The sequence below is a fragment of the Sphaerodactylus townsendi genome, linkage group LG07 (assembly GCF_021028975.2).
Source record: "Sphaerodactylus townsendi isolate TG3544 linkage group LG07, MPM_Stown_v2.3, whole genome shotgun sequence".
Classification (NCBI taxonomy): domain Eukaryota; kingdom Metazoa; phylum Chordata; class Lepidosauria; order Squamata; family Sphaerodactylidae; genus Sphaerodactylus; species Sphaerodactylus townsendi.
This window is the reverse complement of record NC_059431.1, coordinates 94,162,081-94,176,398: the sequence shown is the minus strand read 5'-3', so window position 1 is coordinate 94,176,398 and position 14,318 is coordinate 94,162,081. Positions and strand designations below refer to the sequence as shown.

Genomic DNA, 14,318 nt, shown 5'->3' with positions numbered 1-14,318 from the left:
GGATTTTTTCAACTTACGTTCAGTTCGACATTATCACTTTCAAAAACCAATGGCCGTGGTTTAGCCAAAGGAAAGTCAAAGTCATACATTTTAAAATCACGTTGATTTAATTAGAAAAGACTTCAACACATGCTTAAATGTGCTTAATGTCACTCAAAGGTTTTCATATTATGACAACAGAGCAATCAGAGAAGGTTTTTTTTTGTTACATGGTGCTCTATGTAATGATAGTTTAGCTAAAAATTTAGCTAAAACTAATCTGGTACTAACTCAATATGGGAAACGTAACATCCATATATTGATTTCACAAAATAATGTATAGAGTTATCTTCAAAATATGGTTGCCAGCCTCAAGATGGGGCCTGGAGATCACCTAGAATTTCAGCTTATCTTGAGGACAGTTACCAAGACCGTTTTTGCACGGCGAAATTGCACCAGTGTGAGCCCAGGAAATATACCTGTGCAGTTGAGAGTTCCACACGGCTCCTGGAGCTGCAGTGTATCTGCCCCTGTGTGGCCCTGGTGCTGCCCCACGGTATTGTCTTCGCTCCACAAATTTCAGAAATCGCTAGCAAGGTGGTACTTTTAAAATACCCCGTGCAAAAACCGAAGGAGCAGATCTGGGGCAGAATTATTGTATTTTTCCTGCCTCTCTGTTGTGGCCCACCCAACACATTCTGCACTGAAAGTGTGAGCTGCAAATGAAATTGGCAAAGATGGGAGTGTGTGCTTTTAGCACATTAAGCATAGGCTTGTGTCCAGCCCAAAGAGGGGGGTGGGAGGCAAGGTGCGGTAGCAGCCACTACCGCCATGGAGAGGGAGAAAAGTCTGACGTTTTAGAAGTGAACGACGATATTAATCCTCTCTGTCAGCATTGCAGGAATGTGGTGAGGGGGAGTCTTCCTCCCGCCTTCCTCACTCACTCATCCCCAAGGCAGGAGTTGCTAATAGGTCCCTGCTCTCTCCAACCTTGCGCACTCCGAAGCATCTGACACCCTCTGCTGAACTGCAGCGGCAAAAATCCATCTGCTGGAGGAAAGGGTGGGGGAGATTTACAGGCAGCGGGGTGGAGAGTAGAAGAGGCAGCTGGAGCAAAAGGAATCAGTCCTAGGCGAGCATGAAAGGAATCGCGCCTTCCCAACCATCATCTGTGTAAAAGGGCTCCCTCCTCTTCTCCTAAATGGAGTATTTCATTGCAGCCCCTGCAGAAGGGCTGCTGCCCTCCCACCCCCCGCTCAAATGCTTTCCTCTCATCCTGCCTGGGAAAGGCAGACTTCATTGCTCTTCATTCCCCCTTCCACCCCCTTTTCCTTCTAAATCCACATAAGTGAATGGGGGAATGGGGGAGAATGACGCCATTGGTGTGACACAACCAGTGGCCAATCAGAATGTGGGAAACTGACGTTGTCCGTGCATGCATGGAATAGATTGTGGGGCAAATGAAAAAGCCCTGTACTTATGCAGAAACAGCTGGAGCAGCACTGGAGCAGAATTGGGGATCCGTGCGGAATCACCAACTGGCGCAAAATTGACCCAGTACATAAGATCCCGGGTCCACCCTGGTGCAATTCGGCTCTAGAGAGCTGCTTTGGATGGAGGCCATGCGGTGTATTAGTTAATAGTCGCAGGATTCTAATTTGGAGAACTGGGGTCAATTCCCCACTCCTTCACATGAAGCCTACTGGGTGACCTTAGGCCAGTCGCTGTTCTCTCAGAACTCTCTTAGCTCATGCAGGGGCAGGCAATGACAAACCACCACTGAATGTCTCTTGCCTAGAAAACCCTATGGGGTTGCCATGTTAGCTGTGACTTCACAATGCATATGTACACACACATATAAAATATATTGGATGTACATAGCTTTTTAAAAATAGCTTTTAAAGTGTGTGTAGTGGCTCTATAATATTCTACACTCACAGTATAAGGTCTGGCATGGGATATAACAATGACCAATTTCTTGTTGGGCATTGTTTTAAATATTCCAGATTTTAAGGTGAAGCATTAGTAACTAGTTCTTTTGTGCTTCTTTTCATGCATATAATTCTTACCTGATAGGAATGTTATTACGAGTCCAGGTAACTTCTGCCTGGGGATAAGCCTCTACCACACACACAAAAGTGGCTAACTCCTCAACCAGAGCATCTACTGTTTCTAGAGCAGTAGTGATACTGGGTGCTGCAAAACCGAAAAATAAAAATAGCTTGAGCAAGTGACTAATGTTAATGAAAGAAACATGTGCCTAATTAAACCAGTGCCTTGTAAGCCTCCCTTCCATTGCTCTAACAGTAATTTAAAAGTCAAAATTGATAATTGATAATTGACATAAAGCAATCACAATTCAGAAATAACCAGTAGTAAAAGTGTGTGCTAGTAGTAGATTGATATTGTAAACATCTCATCCAACTGACAGAAAAGTCTTTTGAAACAGGAAAACATTTACAAAGTTTTAAAAAACATTAAAAAACACTTTTAAAACATTTACAACTTTAAAAAAGCCCCAACACATGCAGACCTCTTACCGGACAGCATTCTACAATATAGAGAACTTCTAGCTCTTTGTGCTAGCAACCCCCAGGATCATGGGGAGGAGGAGTATAACTGACAAAGCAATGTCACTTATGGATAATCACTCAGAAGTAATGGAACCACGTTAGCATCATTCTAGGAATTCCCCCAATCTCTATGGCTGAATCTTCAATGATATGGAAAATTCCTGGAGTGCTATACCCAAGGTGACAAAAAGTAAATCTCTGCCACAATCTCTCCTAAAACTTTGCAACGAAATAGATTTGGGAAAGATTAGAGAGAACCTGGGGAAAACTTCCTAACACCATCAAAGCTGGGGGAAATAACTTGTATGGAAAATGGCACAGACACAGAAAAAGACTCAGGGAGAATTAGAGAATAAAAGACCCTGTCACCTCTGTTGTCCCTCTTTCAAACTGCGTACCTTAGTCTGAGTTTTCATATGTGTGTTGTGAGGATACAGATCGTTTCAGATGGGTGAGAAGGAACAACCATATAGAGACTAAGGAAGGGCTGCAGTTATAAGGCAGATGAGCTTCAAAACAATCAGAAAGGCTCTCTGCAAATGGGGTCCTCTGGTTAACATTGCAATACTATTAACTATAGAATAAGGATTCCTGTACTACTTAACAAGCAGAAAACAGACCATATATATCATACTTTAATTACCTATCCCTTGTTGCTGAAGAAATTGTATTTGTATTTTGAATTCTTCATGGGACAGATAAAAGGTAATTACAGAGTCTTGGAAGTTGCTTTGAAATCATATTTTCTTTTACTTTGTCTGCTGACAATTTCCCCTTGGGGCTGACATATTTTCCATCAACTGAAGTTTGTTTATTCAGATATTTATGCCTCACCTTTCGTTGGGGGACTTAAGGCAGTTTACAAATCCAGGATTAAAAACATACAAAATACAATAAAATCCTATTAATACCCCTCCCACCCAAGAAAATGCCTGCTGCTAAATAAATAGGACATTCCCCCAGTTTTATTATCATTTGCTTATTTAGAACGTCCTGTGGCCCCCACCATTTATTAATAATTTACATTAGACTCCAGTCATACACACTGAGCATCAAGGCATATTTTTGAAAGGTCCAAGGTAATTAACAAGACATATTTCTTGTTATCCTCTTTTGGGCAGCTACTTTGAGAGTAAAGTGAGGGGTATATATGTTTTGCAGCATATATATGTTTTGAAGGAATAAATGAAAATAACTTTGATAACAGAAGCCACCTTGAGAACTGTTTCCCATAGAAATGTGAAGTATCAATCAGAAAATAAATCAAAGTCCTCACAATACTATCTACACCTAGCATAAAACAATCAAACAGCAAGGAGATAAAAACAGCATGGCTTAAAAATAAGCAACTTGACCAAAAATCATCACTCCGTTTCTGTTTTCTTCTTTCTCTGGAAACCCTTGCCTATATTACTAGTATGGTTCTAATTTGTTCAGTGCCTCAACATTACATTGCAGAACAGTAAATACTTTTGATCTCGCCATAGAATAATGCTTGGTGAAGACTAAAAGGGCACAATCTAGGATTTCTCTCCCTCTGTATGCTATTCTTGTTATCAAAAGGCATTTATGAATAATTTGTTCAATGCATGTCCACTTGTGTTTCACATTTCTCTGTAGCACACCTTGTAAACACTGTGAATGGTGAGTCCTACTTGAGACAGGTACAGGGTCTTGGAAGTTGCTTTGAAATCATATTTTCTTTTACTTTGCCTACTGAGGAAACCCCACCTTCCGAACTTCTCAGAGTGCAGAAACTCAGTTCTGTCACAAAATGGACACCACTGCAAAAGTCTGGGTGATTCTTTGCAGTTAGAGAGCTAGAAAATAACTCACTAATGCTGCTAAAGTTAACATCCCTTCATTGGAACCTGAATCCTAGCTATTGGTTAGCTCTGACCTTCTATACAATGTTAGCAGATAAGAATTCTATCCAAGAATTCTATCCAAGTACTCCCACCCATCCACTTACCTAGCTGCTAACTGTTCTGGCAATGGCAGTCTCTCTTTTTCTCCCTTACTTTCTCTGTGATGTCAATGGCAGGAAAGCAGACCTCTTTCCGTCTCCCTTCTCCTAAGAGCTATGAGCCCTTTAGTTTACCTAGAGGCCCTGACTAATGTCACAAGATCAGAGGGAGAAAGAGAGAGCCAGAATGGTGCAATGGTTATGAGAGGTAGACTCTAATCTGGAGAACAAAGATTGATTCCCCACTCCTCCGCATGAGCTGCAGACTCTTATCCTACGCATGAAGCCTTCTGGGTGATCTAGGGCAAGTCACAGTTTTCTCTCAGAACTCTCTCAACCCCACCTACCTCACAAGGTGTTTATTGTGAGGAGAGGAAGGGAGGGAGTTGAGAAAGGTGGGGTATAAATCCAAACTCTTCTTCTTCACCTGAGGAATAGCAGCAGCCAGCAGTTCAGTGGGATGGAAACTGCCAATTTGGCAATTCTTTTGGAAAATCCTGTGTTGCCGCTACCATGCGAACACCACGGAAGCAAAAACAGTTTATTCTTCCCACCCAGCTACCTGATCTCCCCACCCCCCTGCCCACCCCCCTGATCTTACCACCTGAAGTCATGTCAGTTTTGAACTCTGCTGAGCCACTGATCATTGCAGCCCACCCTTCCTAAAATGTTCCCTCAAGAATGTTTTCTGTTCATGGTATCGAGTGGGTGCCATTTTGCCCGGGTTAATCAGGAGTGGAGTCCCAAAATGTCCCCATTTTCTTTCTGTATATGTACTGGTTGCTCGGAGCGCATAGCTAGGGAAATATGCACTTTGGGCTGAATGTTAGTGGGGGGGGGGGAGAGTCTCACCATATCATGGGGTGGTGGGAGAGTCTCTCATTTTCCACAAAAATATGAGAACGTGAGTGAGAATGTGATGTGATACTGTGCCCCATTGATTTTTGCTGCCACATGCCGTGTTGAGGCCTGCGCTGGGCCCTATCCAGAACTGGAAAAGGGGGGGGGGGCTTTGTTTTCCCCCAACCCATCAGAAGCTGAACCTTTTTGTGGATCAGCAATTCAAAAGGCAGGGCAGAGACATTCATTCAAGCTGCCATCCAAAAACAACAGCCATTTAGAACGTGGGATACAGGGGAAGCTTGCGCATGCACGACACGCTTGTGGTGTAAATTCAAAAGACTTGGTCTTGTGCAAAACAAACTGAAGTATTTTATCCCAGTCTTCACTCGATTCCTCCACAGAAATGGGCAGCCATGGGAAGGGAGAAACCGGGATAAAATAGACCTGAATTGTAAGATACTGATTGTAGCCCAGTATAATTGTGCCGTGCAGAAACGCCCATAGACTAAAGCTATAGAAAACATTTTCTGAGCACACTCATCTGGATCCTATCTTATTGTCCTTTTGGCATCACATCAAGATGAAGTTCTGATATTTTTATGACTGATTTCTTTTTGCCCTGCAGTGTGTAACTGCAATTTCCTTAAAACAAATGAATTTTCCTGTCTTCATGGTATTAGTAAATCTTATGTTTTTGTTAGATGTCTTCAAAGATTTGTACACTAAAAGATAGGAGAGAAATTTATTAAATAAGAATAAATACATGACAAAGAGCTAGTGTGATGTTCTCGCAACTGAGCATTTTTTATTGGCTAAACTATTGACATCAGCATTACAAACACCTTCTTAATGTTGAGATTTAATTCATCAAATGCTGTGTCTCCCAACAAACCTGCTTTACAATAGGGAGAATGATTTTCTCCCTGCAGGTGAGAAAGCTGCTTAGGTGATATAATTTTGACTGAACAAATGGCAGGAAGCGAAAAAGCTACGCAGCTTGTTATTCTGCCAACTTCAGTCTCCCATAGCTGTCTTTCATTTTTTTTAAAAAAAGTTCAAAGGAATAATCACAGAAAAGCCAGTCATGCTATCATAGTTCTACGATCATGACTCTATGGCCCCTTCCGCACGCGCAAAATAATGCGTTTTCAAACCACTTTCAGAACTGTTTGCAAGTGGATTTTGCGATTCCGCACAGCTTCAAAGAGCACTGAAAGCAGTTTGAAAGTGCATTATTCTGCATGTGCGGAATGAATCTATGTGTGTGTATGTGTGTGTGTGTGTGTGTGTGTGTGTGTGAATCATATAAGATATTGTGGTAAATCTTCCAGTGTGTAAATGGTGTGTAATGTATAATGCATCTACAGGTCTCATTGATATAAGCTGGAAATACCTTTTCAGTTGCACACAGGACTACAATGAATATTTGTATGGTTGTCTATAAAATGTACACAGACAAATGGGGATAAATAGAGAAGTTAATCTTAGAGTGTTCAACTCACGGAATCCAATCTTATGTATGTTTACAGGGAAGTAATTCCCTCTGAGGTCAATGGAACATTCCCTAGCAAATGTGAATGGGATTGCAGCCTTAAACACATTCTGCTAACAGTATAGTACAGCTGTTCCCATCTTAGCATTTGCCTTTGGTATGATACGTAGGATAAACACACTTCCCACTCACAGAGCCATCAGAAAAATTCCTTACTCGTCACAGTACAGCTTACAACTATTTGCGAATATAAAGAGAACAAGATTTTTTCATAGTTATTTTTCAGACACCATTACAGAGGAAATTGCAAGAGAAAACAGTTCATTCACACATGTCTCTTTGGGCTGTGCCTATGAAAAAGAACAAGAAATGAAAGTCCTCAGCCAATAGCAAGGAAAAGAAAAGATGCAAACCATTTACCTTTGGGGAGTTTCTCAGCCAAGCCGAAGGCTGCCAGGGTGAAGATATGTACAAGTGGAATGTTGAGCGAATTTTTCATGATTACTCCAGAGGGGAGTCTTTAATCCAAAACAGGCATATTCCTTTGCTGTTTCATTTCAAAGCATGGATCATTGCAAAGTTTCTTCTCCGCCACTGACTCTGTAGGTTCTAAGTATAATCAGGAATTCTTCGACTTGACTGCAGTGATAGACACGGCCAGCTGGTGCGCTTCCACTTAGGTCAGTATCAAAATGTGGGGCTCATGAAACAAGAGAATGCAAATCCCTCAAGCATTCCTTTTAAGCAAACAGTGAGGAGCACAATGCTTCAATGCCTTTCTAAAATAATAGCTTGACCCAGTACAGCACAAGGTGTTAGGCCTTCGCCTCAGACCAAGCCAAATATACTTGGTGCTCATCTTTGATGCTTTTTTTAAAAAAACAACAACACAACCCTGCTGGATTAGACCGAAGGGTCATTCAGTCCTGCATTCTGTGATTAGCCAGGTGACTTTGATAAGTGTACAAGAAGGCAACAACCATCCTATGAATATACCAAGCTGCCTCTTATTGTAGTAGAACATTGGTCCACCTAATCCAGGAATGTGACTGGTGAAAGCTCTCTAGAGTCACAAGCTTAGTCTTTCTGATTGAGTTGTTTATAGCGATAGGTGTTTAAACTGGAACCTGGAGCTCTACAGTTGATTCTCATCAGTTTTTCCACTCAGTTTCATCAGTTCTTTTTCCTCACTATGGATCTCATCCAGCAGGGCTTTTATCCACACAGTTCTACAATCCTTGGGATAGCCTTTTCATAGGAATGGAGCGAGGGGAAACTGTGCCTGGTGCTCGCCCTGCGCCCTGCACCCCTCCAAGCCCCCATCCACCCCATTCCGCCCCGTCCCCGCCCTCGAAATGACCCAGGAACGCCCCCATGGGGGGGCGCCCAGCGCATTGTGTACTCCCTGTCCCCTTGGCGCTACGCCTCTGCCTTTTCAGCAGCCCCTTTCACCAGCAGGAAAGATGGTAAGACCCAAACCATAACATACAAACACTGTGCTCTTCCACTGAGCTGTGGCTGGCCCTCCCTTGATGTTCATTAACAGCACCTGGAATACACTGACTTTAAACATGGAAGTTCTTCTGAGCTATTAATTAAAATACTTTATAAAAATGTAATTTTTTTCATAATTTGTAACTGTTATGTTGATGAAGCAGATCTGGAATACTTTAACCTATAACCACATTATGTGGTAGAGAGTTATCTAAGTTATTTATATATTGTGTGAAGAAAGAGAGATAAAGTCGAACACACCTGTTTACTCACCTAATCATCCATGATCCTTTATAATGTTTTATTGGAGTAGGATCTGTTTCAGTGTGTGAACTGAAGGCAGATGTTGCTTCCCTAGAAGACAGCCATAAACCATCACTTCAAGATCTGCAGCAGCAAAGTACAAAAACAGAGTCATATCTGGGAAACTGATTTTCTCAGTTAGGTAGAAAAATGACAGCTGTGAGGTGAAATCCAGAAATTGTTGCCCATAGGGACTATTATTATGATACCAGCAACAATCCAGTAAAATGAAATAGCTAATGCCTGGATTGTCTGCCTACAAATATATATTTTAGGGGAAAATGAATTTGTTCTGCACAAAGCAGAACAAGCCAACCTTTATAAAATTGCCTTTATTCACTTATTGAAAATTTTCTATTTTGCAAAAAAAAAACCCAAAGCTCAAATAAATCCCAAGCAGTTATGTTATCATTATACATGTGCATTATTGATTATAGATTATGCAAAAAAGCAAAAACCCTAATGTCAGTTCAGAATCGGTAATGCTCTAATCAGCAAAAAATGGTTTCAGCAGTTTCAGATCCTAGAGCCTAATCATACGATTTTCAGTCATCAGGTCAAACCATGTAGGGCCAGAAGACCACCAGTCAGATCAACACTCACAAGTTCCCAGCTGGGGAATTTAATTCCCAGGTGTGCAGGAGGTGACACAGACAGGAATCACAGAATGCAGGACAGCTTACCTGTGCCTTCTCCTGTACAATTTTCCCAACCAGAGATGGCCCTGGGGTATGTTGCTTTCCCCATTGGAGAAACCTGATCCCCATCGGTCTATGTCAGGGGTAGGGAACCTGCAGCTCTCCAGATGTTCAGGAACTACAATTCCCATCAGCCTCTGTCAGCATGGCCAATTGGCCATGCTGGTAGGGGCTGATGGGAATTGTAGTTCCTGAACATCTGGAGAGCTGCAGGTTCCCTACCCCTGGTCTATGTGGTGCAGTCCCCAAAACGGAAAATGGCTATCCTGCTGGACCATTTCAATTCAGGAAGTCACGTTGGGGGGAGGGGACAAGGCCTCTTGGTTTCAATTCAAATCTAGTCCCATGTACCTGGGAAGTGAGTTTCCATTTGGGAACTTGAAAGTGCATGTAGACTGTGCATACCACACATTGTGGGGACTCAGGTTAAGACCCTTATAGCTGCCATTTCAAGGTAACTTTTTCCATCAGAGCTAGTTCCCAAACATTTTAAATCAGCATATTGTCCTGGATACTTTAGTACTTACATATATCCTCACAGCTTTTTGTAAATGTAGGGGAAAAAATCATAAACATTCTCTTCAATCACCACTTGTTTTTCTTTTCTGTCTTGCAAAATATGTTCAGGTATTACATGGATTAGTATTTGCTGCAGATGGTGAGACTCCCTCGCTCAATAAGTACACCACAACGACAGGCTGGAAAGGAATGGGCCGCAGCCCGTTTATTAAACATCAAACATATAAACAAGAACTATTTACATCAGAGCTGGGCGGCAAACGGGTCGCACATCACATCCCAATGAATGGGAAACTGGCGGGAAGGGAAGCCCCAGAGATCATACTCCTAATCGCTTCCACACTTCCTGCCCCTGCTGAGGAGACGGGCACCAGCTGAGCCCCAAGGCCGCCCCCAGCCCGTCTTCCTCCCGTGCTTGCTGGGGTGTCGGGCACCGGCTAAGCCCATGGCCGCCTGTCAGCCCAACCCAACCCCACTCCCTGGGGTGTCGGGCAGCGGCCCGGCCTGCCAGCCTGCCCGCCCCACCCCCCGGCCCTACACAGGGCGCAAGCCTGGGAGCCCCAGCCGGAAGGCTCGTTCTCTCCCCAGATGTGCGACACCGTTGCAAACCCGCCACGAGCTGCCCACCCATGCAGCTCACCGCCCAAGCTCCTCAAGCCTGAGCCTGTCTCTATCTTAACCACCGCCGAAGAGTAAACTGAACTGACTGAAGCCACAAGTCCATGCCCCATTGGGACAGGCGGACGCCATCCGGCTGAAAAAGGTCCATGACGTCCCGGGTGATTTCGGAGTGTTCTGCCACCGCTCCCCCGAGGGAAAGCACCACCTTGGCGGCCGCCTTGTTAACTTTTCTGCAGGCCCTGTCCACTGCAGAGGGATCCAACGCTCCGCTCCAATGGGCCCGCTGCACCATCTCGGACCAAACCAAGGTCATCTCAGGCCGATGCCTGGCAAAGCTCCTGAGCGTGGCGGCCACCGCAAAACGCAGGTCAAGGCCCGACCTGGCAGGGAGATTCTCCTCCCCAAGGTGGATGACCAGGAGGTCCGGTGTAGCCAGCTGAAACATGTATTCAATGACCTTGGGCTCTAGCTCATCCCAAAGCATGTGACCCTGCCCCATCCAGGCAATTCTTACGTGCGCCCCGAGTCCGAGATGCCGGCCCCATTCGGAATTGCAGGCGTAGTCCCCGACTCTGTTGACGAGGCTGTGCCCCACGACCCACACCTGCCGATAGACAGTCTGCGGCATCCCTGGAGGCACTGAGGAGGGAAATCAACAAGTCAGGTGTGGGCGAATGTACGCCCGAAAGGCCCCCGACCGCCACCTGCCCAAGTTGCGGATATCCTCCGGGGCCCTGCCTTCTATTGCCGCGGCTGTGGCGGCCCCTATTCTGAACGAGTGCAGGTCAACTCCGCGGCCGGTAGCCCGGCTTGAGCTAAGCGTGCCCTGAACACCGCCAGCATTTGGAACCTGGTGAGGGGGACCCATCCTCGTGCACCAAAAGCATGCCGCCCACCCGAGGCCTGTGCCGTGAGCCACTCAATAAGGGGGAGGGAGGGCAGGTGGCGCCGCCCGGTAGGGCTGGCATGGTGACCCAGGCCCCGCGGCCCTCTTGGTCGTTTTTTTTTGAATGGGCCAGCCAGGTGTAAACCATGTCCCCCGACAGGACGATGTTCCCTTTGCAGCGCGGTGCTGGAAGGTCGATCCCGAAAGTAGGGGCGACCAGTTCCCCAGGCCTGAAAGCCCCGTGGTGTGCCAGGTGGAAGGCGGCGGCGAAGAGCAAGCCATAGCGCAAGCGCATTAACCTGCCTTAGCACTCCGGTGACCGCCCTCAACACTTCCTTGGTGACTGGGCGCCTGAGGTCCCTCTGCCTGGTGCCCACCCGCCGCCACCCAGCCACTAGGCGGCGGACTACAATCGCCTTTGGTAACGCCAGGGAAACCAGAAACCTTTGCAGTAAAAGGCGATGCCCGCCAGGTGCACCCCCATGGTGCGCTGGTGCATCCCCTGCCCATGTTGCCGGACCAGATACTCGAGGAGGAGGCCAGTGTCCACCCCACCAGACCGGGCGCTCGGAGGACGCAGCAAAGCTCAGGAACGCGCGACGGCTCAGGCCACGTATTGCCTGCACGCGGCCGGTGCCAACGAGTCCAAAACACCTGTGATGACGCCTCGTTGCCAAGGCTCCAGAGGGACGCCGCACTGTCGCTGGAACGGCTCCGCTCCGGGGGCCAGGCGCCGAAACGCATCCACCTGCTGGCGAGATAAGGCATCAGCAATCTCACTCTGCAAACCTGGAACGAAAGCAGCTTTGAAAGAGATGCTATGAGTGAGGCAGGTGAGAACCAAATTGCGTAACCAGGCGCATGACCCGCGCCGCATTTGCTCGACTGTCTGTTTACCACACGCACCACTGCCTGGTTGTCGCACCAGAAAAGCACCCGTTCGTTAAGCCAGAGGTTGTGCCAAATGTGCACCGCCACCAGGATGGGAAACAGCTCCAGAAAGGTGAGATCCCTGGTGATGCCCTGCGCGTGCCACTCTGGGGGCCAAAGGCCCTGCGCCCACTGACCCCGGAAGAACACACCGAAACCAAAAGCCCCAGAGGCATCAGAGTGCACCTGCAACTCCAGGCCAGGTTCCAAAGCTGATTGCCACAGAGAGATGCCGTTGAAGTTTCGGATGAAGGACAACCAGACCTGTAGGTCTTCTTTCATGCCCCGGGAGACCCTGATGTGATGGTCAGGGGACTTGCAGCCCGACAAGGACCTCGCCAGCCGGGAGCAGAAAGCCCTACCCGGGGCCACCACCCTGCAAGCGAAATTGAGGTGGCCGAGTAAGGACTGGACCAGGCGCACCCTGCATTTTCGGAGGAGGAGGACGGACTGGAGCAGGGCGGAAAGGGCTGTAAGCTTGTCAGCCGGGAGTGACGACATGCCTAGGACCGTGTCCAGGTGAATGCCCAGGTAGCTGAGGGCAGTGGCAGGCCCCTCCGTCTTGTTGGGAGCCAAGGGGACCCCCAGCTCGGCAGCCAGGGCCTGGAAAGCCTGCAGGGCAAGATCACACTCCCGGGTGCCCTGCCTGCCGATAAACAAGAAATCATCAAGGTAATGAGTCACCAAACCGGAGGGCACCCTCTGCCTGAAAGCCCATTCAAGGAAAGTGCTGAAAGTCTCAAAGGCGGCACAGGCAAAGGAGCAGCCCATGGGCATGGCCTTGTCCACATACCAATTTCCTTGGAAGTGGATGCCCAGCAGCTCGAAGTCCACGGGGGAAATGGGCAGGAGCCGGAAGGCGGACTGAATGTCACACTTAGCTAGGGATGCCCCCGGATCCGCCTGCCTGATGCAGAGGATGGCCTTGTCCAGGGTGGCATAACGGACCGAACAAACCTCTGGGTCAATGAAATGATTCACGGAATTGCCCCGGGGGTGGGAGAGGTGTTGAATTAAGCGAAACTCCCCCGGGGCTTTCTTAGGCACGACGCCAAATGGGGAGACCCTGAGGTTGGGGAGAGGCAGGTGACTGAACGGGCCAGCAATGCGGCCGGCCTGGATTTCCTTGTTGAGCTTGTCAGCCACCACTCCAGGGAGATCGCGGACAGATTTTTGGTTGCTGGCATGGTAAGCCCTCCTTGGGCCTAGGTATGGGATGCGGAAGCCAGAAGAAAAACCATCCCCCAGCAAGCACGCAGCCCCCCTGTCTGGGTAACGCTGCAGCCACTCCAACAGCACCCCCAGCTGAACGGGTGTAGGAGCCAGCGACTGCAGCTGAGGGGGCAACTCAGTGTTTTGCGGGGGCGGGAGCGCTGCCCTGGCCACCGGCATCTTTTTGGGAGGGCCCGGCGCCGGGCGACCGGGCCTGCCGAAAGGGAGGGCGTCCCGCTGGCTTGGGGCAGCTGATTCTGCTGTGGCTGCCGGAACAATAGGAGCAAGAGTGCTCAAATCTGCATTTTGGCCGCTGGCAAGCACCTTTGTTAAATTCCCAACACATCCCCTTTGCCCCCACCCGCCCCGGGTAGGCTCTGCCGGGTTTTGTTGGGACGGGAGGTTCCGCCGCCCCTCCCATGGCAGGCTGGACCACGACCATCCAAGTTTGGTCGTGGATGAGATCCCAACGGAAAAGGCACTTGTGCGAGGCGTTCTTGCGGATGGCCTCGTCGTAAGCGATGGCCGCAGTTTCCCCAGCCAGCGCCCAAGCCCGCAGCACATGGGCCATGTGAGCTGCCAGGTGCCAGGCCCGCAGGGGATAAGCGGCCCCGATGAGGGCCAGGAATTCGGTGAAGCCCTGCAGCCAGTTGTTAAAATTCCGCTCGGCTGCTGCCGGGTCCTTCCGTTTTTTGTCGGCCTTCCCGCCCGACAAACCCAACTCCCCCTCCCGCCGCAGGAACTTAAAGATGTCCACGTAATACCCATCCAGCGCCCGCTCCCGGAGCTTCCTGGGGAGGTG

The 14,318-nt window shown here is 47.8% G+C and overlaps 1 protein-coding gene across 1 annotated transcript in view; it reads right to left on the bottom strand.

The window, feature by feature from the left end:
• The window catches only part of LOC125436736 (muscle, skeletal receptor tyrosine protein kinase-like), a 43,764-nt gene extending 33,771 nt beyond the window's left edge, over positions 1-9,993 (bottom strand). Inside the window, exons 1-4 of the mRNA XM_048503978.1 lie at positions 9,876-9,993; positions 8,621-8,734; positions 7,274-7,553; positions 2,049-2,175 (exon numbers count right to left, since the gene is read on the bottom strand). Of these exons, the coding sequence (XP_048359935.1) occupies positions 2,049-2,175; positions 7,274-7,352 (206 nt within the window). The 5' untranslated portion in view covers positions 7,353-7,553; positions 8,621-8,734; positions 9,876-9,993. The remainder of the gene's footprint in view (positions 1-2,048; positions 2,176-7,273; positions 7,554-8,620; positions 8,735-9,875) is intronic.
• Between the last annotated feature and the right edge of the window lie 4,325 nt (positions 9,994-14,318).